The sequence below is a fragment of the Salmo salar genome, chromosome ssa02 (genome assembly GCF_905237065.1).
Source record: "Salmo salar chromosome ssa02, Ssal_v3.1, whole genome shotgun sequence".
In the NCBI taxonomy this organism is placed as follows: Eukaryota; Metazoa; Chordata; class Actinopteri; order Salmoniformes; family Salmonidae; genus Salmo; species Salmo salar.
The window spans coordinates 44,027,336-44,038,746 of record NC_059443.1 but is presented as its reverse complement, the minus strand read 5'-3'; the positions used below and the strand labels follow the sequence as shown (position 1 = coordinate 44,038,746).

The 11,411-nt window shown below is 44.6% G+C and overlaps 1 protein-coding gene across 1 annotated transcript in view; it reads left to right on the top strand.

Moving 5' to 3' along the window:
* The first annotated feature begins 1,208 nt into the window (after positions 1–1,208).
* Positions 1,209–11,411, top strand: part of LOC106583742 (R-spondin-2) — a 78,269-nt gene continuing 68,066 nt past the window's right edge. Inside the window, exons 1-2 of the mRNA XM_014168289.2 lie at positions 1,209–1,703; positions 1,996–2,294. Of these exons, the coding sequence (XP_014023764.1) occupies positions 2,195–2,294 (100 nt within the window). The 5' untranslated portion in view covers positions 1,209–1,703; positions 1,996–2,194. The remainder of the gene's footprint in view (positions 1,704–1,995; positions 2,295–11,411) is intronic.

The window sequence follows — 11,411 nt, the reverse complement described above, 5'->3', positions numbered from 1 at the left end:
CCTTTGTTAGTGAGTTAACATTCATTACAAAAATATTTTCTATTTACGGTCTTTTTTTCATCTTTTTGACGTCAGGCTGAATTGACCTCTGGCTTTTCAAAAGAAATCATCCAAGGTTTAGATGTTTGCTTTATATACAAGGACTACGTATGGAGCGTAACATATGCATTACACCAATCTGTAACCTCTGGGCCTCAGTCATTTCCTGAAACTCTGCCTCCTGTTTATTTTGAGTAGAATATTGCTTCCCGATTGGGGGCAGACAGTTGTGTCCTGATAAGTGCCCGACACAAACTAATTTCCTAAAATAAATAAAAGATTAAGTGCCACACCTAGTGGTCAAAGGGGGTACAGCATTTACAGTCTATTTCTACCAGAACAGGAGGTGAACACTATGGTGGACCTAGGTGGGTATCAGGAAATCTCAAGTAGGGTATAACCTGGGGTTTTTCTGGTCTTTTTTTCAGGACCGGTACTAGGCCTATTCTCTGGTATTGCTTTTGACTTACCTTTCAGTTAGTTTTGAGGTCATGCAAGTATGTCTAGTTTTGTGTCACTTGATTAGGTAGATTGTTTAACTGTTAAAGTTACCAACTTTATATCACATCCATTAATGGAGCAAATAGTTGTCCAATCATATTACATTCTCCTAGAGTAAGGCTTTACATCTTTGAAGTTGCATGCATTCTTGTTTCTTGAGAGCAAGAATGACGGCAACGATGAAGGTAAAACGTTGATGGTGGTTATGATCATTGTCTTCCCAATTTATCCATTAAAATTCGACCATCGAAGCCATACAACTATATGTTTTCTTTGAAATCCTAAAATGAGACTAACTGGCACTACAATTCACTAGCTTTTCGAGACATGAGTAGGTCTATTTGTCATATAGTGGAATTAACAGTATAACCATGCAGGTACTAGCAAGACCACTTCTCATTGGTCAAATGGGAATAATTGGAGGACCAAACAAACTCCGTTTCCAAACCCCATAGAAAACGACTTAAAAAACGTAAAGTACCGTAATATTTGTTATAATTTGGAATTTGAGAGACAAAAGGTCATTCAACATCCAAACTAGGGGTGATAGCCTTCAACAATACCCCACACAAACGTCACGGGTTGTGCGTAATTTCACACGAGAACCAAAACGGCTGCGATTGATTTGTTTCATGCACTAGGACCCTGAGGGAGCCTCGGTGTAGCGTGAGGACCTAGGCAGCTAAATAACATGTGTCATCTTCATTATCTAAAATAATAAGAAAAAAAACACTTCACTCTGGTCAAGGGGCTTCTAATTCTGAGCAGCCCCAAAGATCTAGAAATCTCCACGTGACAGGAGCAGCTATATGAGAAAGCAGCCCAAGCATCAGGACCAGTAGTAGCCTACCACTTCACCTCTGCTCGAAGCGCAAAATGCAGACAATCTAGAGGAGAATCTACTGGCTTCATATCCTTTGCTTTAAACCCCAACGTAAAACGGGACGCCCGAATAGTGTAGACAAGTTTGCTGGAGTGAAAAAGGACACGCTTTCAGCGGGGAAATAGGTATTATCGGAATAAAACTCGTGTGCGTCTCAAGGAGAAGGGAGATCACTCGGACCTCTGTTCTCTTCCAGAATAACTTTTCATGCAAGAGGGATGCTGTATGCTCCAGACCCACTGTGGCTTTCTGAAGTGGATTTAGACTGTCACATATGCAGGTATGTTTCATATTGTGTTCATTGTTAAACACAGCTTCTTGCGCTCATTATATTGGAAGGTTATTGCTTGTTTGAGAGGCGTTGGAATTATTTAATGCCAAGCTCTTTTGTCGAGAATGGAGAGTAAATTAACACGTGTGGCAGAAAAAAAAATGTTTCATTGTTGCAGTGTATTTAAATACAGTAGGCTTAGCCTCCTAAACTCTTTAGATAAAGTATTTTCCCCATGTTTGGATAGATGTGGATATCGTCACATGTGTTATCATAATAACCCATATCTTTCTTTTTACAGCACTCAAAGGGACACTTGTGAATGAAGGAACGGTGATCTTCATAAAATGATATTATTCCGTGGTGAGATACTATGTTGTCGCTGCTCGTTTAATGTGTGACAAATTGGAATCATTCAAGAAACTGGAGGAAACGAACCAGATAATTCATCCCAAACACCATTGGCACTTCTTATTCGAGTCGGAACACCAGCCGTCCAGATGCAGTTTCGACTTTTCTCATTGGCTTTAATCGTGTTGAACTGTATGGAGTACAGCAACTGTCAAACGCAGTCAAATCGCTGGAGGAGGAACAAAAGAGGTACGTGAAAAAAATCGTCTATCTATGCATACATCATCCTTGCCAATGTGACAGTTGAGAGCGAGAAGTTTTGGATAGTTTCTGAGACAGCAACGTTAGAAAAATAAAAATAGACATGGTCGGACAGATAATATTGAACATTTTGAGACCACGAGTTTAATCAACATTTGTTGCCATTGTATATCCGGTTCTGCTTATGATGATGTCATCATAACCATGATTAGATAATTACCTTGCCAATGTATTCAAACATAACTCGTTGGCATGTCTCCTACACACTGACTATCATCGCCCTGAGCACGGTATATTGATCAGGATACAGTGACCGTCCAGCATCCTGAGGTCTAGGGTTAGGCTATTTGAGGTGATGCATATCTGGTAAATGCGCTCGTGAGTTCCTGGATGAGTTTTATGCGCTCTGCAATTATCACCCGACTCCCGGTATAAGATTAAAAGCGCAGTGAAAAAAATGTATTCGATCCACCTAATATATCCATCCCGCCAAAACGAAAAGTCCCACAGCGCTGTAAAGCAGTAGCCGAGTCTGTCCAGACTGTGGGTATGTTTCACGAGGCAACTGTTCGGAACTTCATGAGTTCAACGTGGAAACTATTTTTCTAAATTGTAACAAATTGGTGAGACTTCACCACTCAAAGACGTTGTTAGTTGTATTACTAGATTACAGGTAATTCTTGAAGTTCTGTTTTGGGGACATTTTGACAAATGCGCAAAATGTGCGTCTTGGACACATAGCGGTCATGGTTTGCCAACGCAAAAAAAATGCCTGATAAGATTTGTGATATTGTTATCTGCTTCATATTTCTTACGTAGTTGCTGTTGGTGAGTCCTTTGGTCAAATAGCCTAGGTTACCCCAAATTGCTTCGGGCTCTCTGTGCTCTTACCTGTCCGCCTGTCCTTGCCAACAAAGAGAGGTCTGTGTCTTTAATTAAATGTGGTACTGCTTAGTAGGCTACAGCGACTAGACGGTAAAAAGCTGGTAGTGCGGCTCTGTCTATCTATTGTGGAGCGCAGCGGCTTAGGGGGGCGTATTGTGGGAGTTTTAATGAATAGATGCTGAATCCCCTTCCCCTGCCATATGAATTCGACCTCTCCAACCTCATAAGCTGGTTTTAATTGATCTCATAACCGCAGAGTTATCTTTGAACAGTTGGTACATGCATAACAATCGCCTCTGGGGATTTGGCCCATTGGTAAAAACAGCAATGTGAAATGAATGAGCAGACTGTGACCATCAGTGCGTCTGCTGTTAGCAGCACCTCTCTGGATCTGTGACATAAGAAAGGTCCTTACTCCGGTGGTGGCAAGGGAGAGAGGGAACACTGCTTAATCTGAAGTGCGTGTGCTATTCCTTATTGATCCCATGGTAGCCTGCTTATAGCACCAATACCCTAAACAGAACATGTTACAGTGTGGTGTGGAGTACAGTAGGATGATCCTCTTCTCAATGCAAGTTTTTTTTGGGGGGGGAGGGTTGTAAATTGTAAGGCAATCACAGATTGAATCATATGCAAGGCATGCCAGGGGGAACCTCCACTTCTGGCTGCAAGCCTTCCACTGCCCATCTGCAAATAATCAAGCAGTCACTGTGGGGTACTTGCACAGACACACTTTTCTCTGCTCCTCTATTTTTCTCTTAGGATTGGGGTGATCTCAGATGCTCCGTAATATAATGTTCTTAATGGGATCAAACTTTTTGGCACAGAGTGGAACTGGTTAAGTTTAAGTTTGAGATGTTATAGGGAGAGAGGCCAATTGATAATGGCATAGATGTGTGTGTTTGTCTGTGTTTCTGTGTTTGTTGTTGATAGAAGTGGTTGAAATGCTTTTGGCTAACAGGCTAGAGAGGTATAACCCGTGTGTGTGTGTGTGTGTGGGAGGGAGGGAGGGGTGGGGGCTGGAGGTGGGGGTGAGAGCAAAAGGTTAACTCATACATTTGACCCTGAGGATGGGATTAGGCTGAGCTGTACACACATCACCGTAAACTCTCTGAACATCTCGAACTGGATGCTCCAGCCCTCAGCAATGTATGGGTTTTGTACAGATTGTTTTTTGAGGGAAGGTGGAGGATTGGTTCCTGTTGTTTTGGATTGGAATGGTCCAACTGAGGCCAAAAGCGACATTTAGCACACACTGGCAGGCAGCCAAGCTTTAGGTTTTCACTTCCTTCCTTTATTTTTTTATGGTTATTGAGAGAAGCATGTGAGAGAGAGATCACTGTTCAATATGCTCTGAGAGGGCTGAATATTTGTGCCTTGCCCCGAAGGTTCACCATGACAGCTCTGGAACGCAGCAGTAACGCAGTGAGGTTTCCAAATCAGTCTGGAGTGATGAGTCCCAGACACATTTTAAAAACGGAATATGGAATTGGTCACGTTAAGCTCCCCAGGCATATATATTTTATGCGTAAAGAAAAATATCCTGTGTGTGGAGGACCAAATTTCTTTACCTTTCAGGCTGAAATAAATTCAAAGAAATTGGCTGATATAAGTAGTAGAGCCTTTGCCGTTAACACGCAGGAAATGATTGGATTAGCTAGTGAAGTGTATGGGAAGGAGACGGGTGTATAATAAGAGGATGCAAGAGTGAAAAGCAGGGCTGTTCTAGTCGGCAACAGTCTGGGTTCAAAGGCAAACTGTAAGAGAGTCAGGCTAAGGCTAAATGAAGGGAATCTGTGGTGTAAATGGTTTGATCATGTCTTGCAAGCAGCTCCCATAATCTACTACATGACTCAATCCTCTGTTCCACTGTAGTTATTGTTTTTTTTTCTCTTCATATAAAACCGATGATTTCCACCTCCTTACTCCCCCACCCTGCCCACTAAAAAAAGAGGAAATCATGCCAATGAAGCCTGCTATGATATCATTGCTAGACTCAAGGATATTGGTTTTCATTTTTATTCTCTGGCTAATGATGCCACCTGCTGACTACATAAAAACAGACTCAAGTACCAATGTTGCCTGGAGGAAGAGATGCACCATGGGTCAGGGGAGTTTGTAAATTCACTACTAGGAAATGGCTATAGTAGTGAAAGACTGTGTACAGTACTGAAGAAAAATGTACCCTTAGTGTTCTGTAATCACTCCAAGGTGAACTTTGATTTTGTAGGTCAGCTGTTTCAAAAGATCATAGAAATTATACGGTTTTGAATGTCCCCACAATCTGATCTTTTACGATAATAAAATAATCAGAATCAGATTAATTCAAATAATAATCTTCAGCTATTTTTCCAACGTTGCCTGAGGAAGATTCTAGTAGTCAAAGTGCGTTTTCCCGTTGTGATGTACTATGCTGACTGCTCCTATATGTAGTATTTGTAAATATATTCTGTTAATAGTTTACTAAAGTTATTTGCAACGTACTGGCCGCCTACTCTTCTTCTTTCTCAAAATGATATGAAACAGATTTTGAGATTAAGATACTTAAAGATGTACTCCAGGATCTTAAGCAGAACAAATTCGTAATATATCATCCATACCAATTGCAAAAAAATATAATAGTAATAGTATTTGCAGGACGTAACTGGTTCGAATCCCCAAGTCGACTAGGTGAAGAATCTGTCGATGTGCTCTTAAGCAAGGCACTTAACCCTAATTGCTCCTGTAAATCGCTCTGGATTTAGCGTCTGCTAAATGACTAAAATGAGAATGTAAAATGTACATAATTTGATGGCATAGTACACAGAAAACGGGCACTACTTTCAAAACTACTGTCTGAAATTATACAAAACTTCGAGATTGCATCTCTAAGTAACTTTGTAACCACTAAGTGATAATAAATTATCTTGATTGTGTCAAAGTCTACTTGAATATGCAGTTTGGGCTTATTTGAGGAAACGGACTCAATTAATGTGAGATAAGATGAAACACGGTGATGATGCATCTAATGGAAAAAGTTATGTAGAACATCCAAGAATCAGATTTGTTAGTACTGTACCTGCTAAAGTTGTATTCATTAGTCACCAAACAGAAGAAAACAGACTGAAACAGCGGAGGGACTACCAATAAGAGACACTCATTTTTGTTTCCCTGTTTTCTGTTGCTTGTAGAATGAACACACACATTCAAAGGGGGAGACAGACAAGAGCACCTCTTTGACAGTGTAGGTAACACAGAAGGATATGCCTTACATTTACGTTTTAGTCATTTAGCAGACACTCATTCAGAGCTACTTATAGGAGCAATTAGGGTTAAGTGCCTTGCTCAAGGGCACATCAGCAGATTTTTCACCTAGCCTGGTACTGGCCCAACGCTCTTAATCGCCAGACTACCTGCCGCCCTGAAAGCACTCAGACCGCACTTGCTAATACTCTGACTTTTCTGTGAGAGAAATGGATACAAATAGCATGACTGTAAGTCAATTTGGATAAAAGCGTCTGCTAAATGGCATATATTATTATATATTGATAGTTTATGACTGTCTATTAAATAGCTTATTGTCCCTCTTATTGTTTGGTGGACACGAAGCCATTTCATCTGACTGTGTGTGAGCGAGAGAGATGTGAAGGAGTGAGTCAGAAGGTTTGTAATTTAAGTTGGAGATGATTTGGAGAGAATGAATGTGTGTTTGAGTGATTACCCGCCCCTCCCCGACATGGAGAGGGAATGCTCCACGGGGCCTCTCTTAAACCAGCTTTGCCACTCTGCCTTTGGAAAAAGTGAAGAGGGACCGCAGATGGCATGTCTTTTAACAAGGCTTTTTCACATAATGCCACTCTAATCCACGGGACGGGCGCCCTGTATCCTGCGTCTCTCTCTCCTAAACCAGGAGGGACTGTGTGACTTTTTTTTTATTCCACAGCAGCAGTGCGTTTCTCCTGGCTGGTTATGAAGGAGCTCTGTACGTTGTGTCAGCGCGCCAAGCGGCACATGGAACGATCGCTTTACGGAAACGCTGAAAAGCGATCCGTGGTTCGTGGTGTGGAATAGCAGTAGCCCCTCCCCCCATCCTCCCAAGTTCTGCTCCTTGCCGAGGGGGCTTTTAAAGATGAGAGGGATGAGAGGGAGTGGAGGGACGGGGCCGGGAGAGAACATATTTAAGCAGATCAGCTGGATGTGGCTGAATGTGAGCAGCATCACCTGAGAGGGATTACTGCTCGCCAAGTCCTGACCTGAGCCCCGGCTGCAGCGTCTAAAAGGAACCGTGTTCCCTTTCTCTTCCCAGGCCCCATCAGCCAAGCCGTTAATGTGCGCGTGTGTGCGGATATGTTTGTGCGTGCGTGCAAGTCTTTATGCAGGTGTGTTTTTGTGTCTGGACAGTTTTGTGGAAAATCATCGGCAGATAATTCAAGTTTTCAGCTGCATTGACAAATAAATTCAGTAACAAAAACAAAACCTGTGAACTACAGTAACTGTTGCGGCGAGGTCAGTCTGGTGGGACCCACTAACCCAAGCATGTCCATCCTGTCTGTCTGTAGTGTAGCAGACCTACTAGGTCTCAGTCACAGCCGTATCAAATGAAGCCAGTGAAAGGGTCCTCAGTCCTCAGTGCACCGATGCCATGCTACACTGGTGGAAATCCCCCCTGAAGGAAAAAACAACACAGGTGTCATGAACTTGTAGTCAGGCTCGGAGAGATTCCTCAGGACCCACGTGACAAGCTGTGTTATCTGTTTCTGTTTTGTCTTCGTTTTCTCTCACCAGGAAAAAACAATGTCTGTTCACCCTCTGCCTAATCACCCTCTGGCTAGCCCCCTTCACCCTATAAACTCAATTCGCCCTAATTCATTTCAATTGGCACCAACACATAGATTTCTGATTCGATGGCGTTCCAGTCGGTTCACAAACTAGAGGGTTTAGGTTTTTCCGCTTTCTCCCTTTTTTCTGTGCGCTGTTTCGTGTCTGAGCAATGACCGAGGAAGATCCATTTCACACAGAGGAGAAGGCTAGCTTTGTATCACTTCTACACGTTTCCATTTATCACGTCACTGCAGAGAAACAGTCGTTGTGTGTAGATTTGGTCCCTGTTTTTTCTTTTTCTCAGGGCAATGTACAAGGGGGATCTTCTCTTCCACCCTCAATCATTGTCATCAGAGGATTCCATTATGTTGGCAACGCTAAATGCCGAACAGATGTTTTTCTTTCCGGCTACATTTTACCACACTGTAAAAGTTCATTTTCGGAAATGTGAAATAAAATGGACTTATTATATAAATCTTATAATACACTCCATATTTCCCAGTGGTGATTGGAAACTCCAGAGCTGCAGACAAAAGGTCCAGTGTCCCTTTCGAGTGCGAGGGGAAATTTTGTAACCCTCACCTATGTTATTCTCTCGATAGCGCGCCTGCCTACAGCAATTACACCGTAATACGTTTTCGTATAAAGCTACTAAATATGGCCAGCCAGTTTGGTTCGATACTCTTGAGTTTATTAGGCCGTAAAAGTCATCATGTGGGGGTCGTTTCTAAGTGGCGTGCATAAAACAACAACACAAAAGAAGCATTTCAACACGAAAGTGAGTCATGCGAGGGCTTCAGAGGTAGGAGAGCGGACCAGAGACAGAGAGACGGAGGCCCTCGTCAACTAACCTCTCACTATACTCATGTGAAGAACAACACTCAAGCATTTACTCAGCATTTACTCAGTGCAGTGTATTGACAATAACATGGTCACAACTGGTGTGATTCTTAAGGAATACTATACCAATGGGGATCAGTATAAAAAAATCAGGGCATATGTTAAAAGCTGGAACTCAATGACCAGCAGTTTAGCAGTCGTGGGCTGCAGGTGATTCACATCACCACTCCTAGGGACATAGCTAGAGACACAAGGGCAGGCAGGGAATAGGGATCGTCCAGTGTTGTACTACTGCAGTGAGCCACATGTCTGACTCTTGTTTGCCATGTCTGTGTGTGTTCTTCTCCGTGCGCGTGCAGACTAGTACCTACTTTGGATCGATCTCTGCAAGGCCCTGGTAACTTGAGATCAGGAGGCCCCCCCCCCCGACACACACACACACACACACACACACACACACACACACACACACACACACACACACACACACACACAGAGGCAGGCAGGCAGACAAGTGTGTGGGGTTGGTCTTAGGCTCTGCAGAGTATTTACATCCACGCCTGCTCTAATGGCTGCTACAACAACAGACAGGGAGGCGTGGTGGAGCTGTGTGATCCGGAGTGCAGAGCAGGGCTCTCTCTACCCCCTCCCCAGCCTTTAACACTCGACAGATGGACATGCCTCTTTTTTCCCTCCTCTCTGCTTTTATTGGACCTCTAATTATGCTTACACGCCACATCAAAATAAGGCCCAGCGTGCAATGCCTTTGGTATGGGGAGGAAGTGAGCCGGTCAGATGCAATAAACCATCTCACTGTGTGGAACTTGCCTGTAATTTAGGAATCCGCCGGACATGGATGTACTGTACAGGAGGTGATGGTGGTGGTGGTGCTCCCGAACCCACCTTACCCACTGAGTGAGGCTGCTGGATTGATGAGTGCAGCTGTGGATAGGGCTGGGGCTGGACTTGCGGCTTGACTGAGGCTGGGCTGGGGGTAGGGCTGGGGCTGGACTTGTGGCTTGACTGAGGCTGGGCTGGGGGTAGGGCTGGGGCTGGACCTGTGGCTTGACTGAGGCTGGGCTGGGGGTAGGGCTGGGGCTGGACTTGTGGCTTGACTGAGGCTGGGCTGGGGGTAGGGCTGGGGCTGGACCTGTGGCTTGACTGAGGCTGGGCTGGGGGTAGGGCTGGGGCTGGACTTGCGGCTTGACTGAGGCTGGGCTGGGGGTAGGGCTGGGGCTGGACTTGCGGCTTGACTGAGGCTGGGCTGGGGGTAGGGCTGGGGCTGGACTTGCGGCTTGACTGAGGCTGGGCTGGGGGTAGGGCTGGGGCTGGACCTGTGGCTTGACTGAGGCTGGGCTGGGGGTAGGGCTGGGGCTGGACCTGTGGCTTGACTGAGGCTGGGCTGGGAGTAGGGCATGGGTTCGATCTGAGGCTAGAGCTTTAGGACTTGGATAGGGGCTTGACTTGGGCTGAAGCTTAGGATGGGATATTGGGCTTGTGCTGTATGGGGCTGGATGTAGGCTGGGACTACTCAGCTGGGTCCGAGGCTGGAACCAGGGCAGTATTTGTATTTATTAAGGATCTGGGCACAAGGTTGGATCTAGGATTAGGTCTCGGTCTGGGGCCAAGTGCTGGTAGTCATTACAGGGCCCTGAAGCTGAGCTTAGAGAGAGAAAGAGAGAGAAAGAGAGTGCGAGAGAGAGAGAGAGAGAGAGAGAGATTGTCCAGACGAACAAATGAGATGCCTCGTCAATCATCTAATTCGGCTCACTATGTTGCTGCTATTAACAATGTGGACAGTTGACAGTCCCATACTGAAAAGGACTGTCAACACAGCACCGTCACTCTGCTCTAACAGAAGTGAACAGAGCCCTCTAATCATGCCATGCACAAAACCATATGGGTGGCACTGGCATTACACACAGTATGTAGTTACAGAGTTGTAGATAGAGAGTGAACAGTGAGATATTCTCACCAAGTGCTGAATATGAAATGTCCCATTTAGATGCACCAAGATACTTTCTCTGGATGATTATCCTGGCAAGACCCAAATACAGGGAAGGCAGAGCTCGTTAAAACCATGGTTCCTAGTCTTGTGTATTTGGGACTTCTGATGCATTCCGCTGAGTGGACGGCATCAGAACAAGCATTCTCCTCTTCCTCAGACCTTGTCAGAGATGGAATGCATCCCAAGTCATTCCACATGGGCCCAGACATAAGACTGTCTGTAATATAGCTTACTGCATGGTTGGGTTTTGGTCAGTGTGTGGTTGTGGTCATTGTTGTTGTTTGTCTTGTTGTTGTCTGTGTTGACTCAAAGCCATTCTTGTTTGTGTGCTCTGCTCTGGCTGCATGCCACACAGCCAGGATACACAGAACAGACAGACAGACAGACAGACAGACAGACAGACAGACAGACAGACAGACAGACAGACAGACAGACAGACAGACAGACAGACAGACAGACAGACAGACAGACAGACAGAGAGAGAGAGAGAGAGAGAGAGAGAGAGAGAGAGAGAGAGAGAGAGAGAGAAAGAGTGTAGGGAAATTTACAAGCTGCATTATGATTTTAATGTC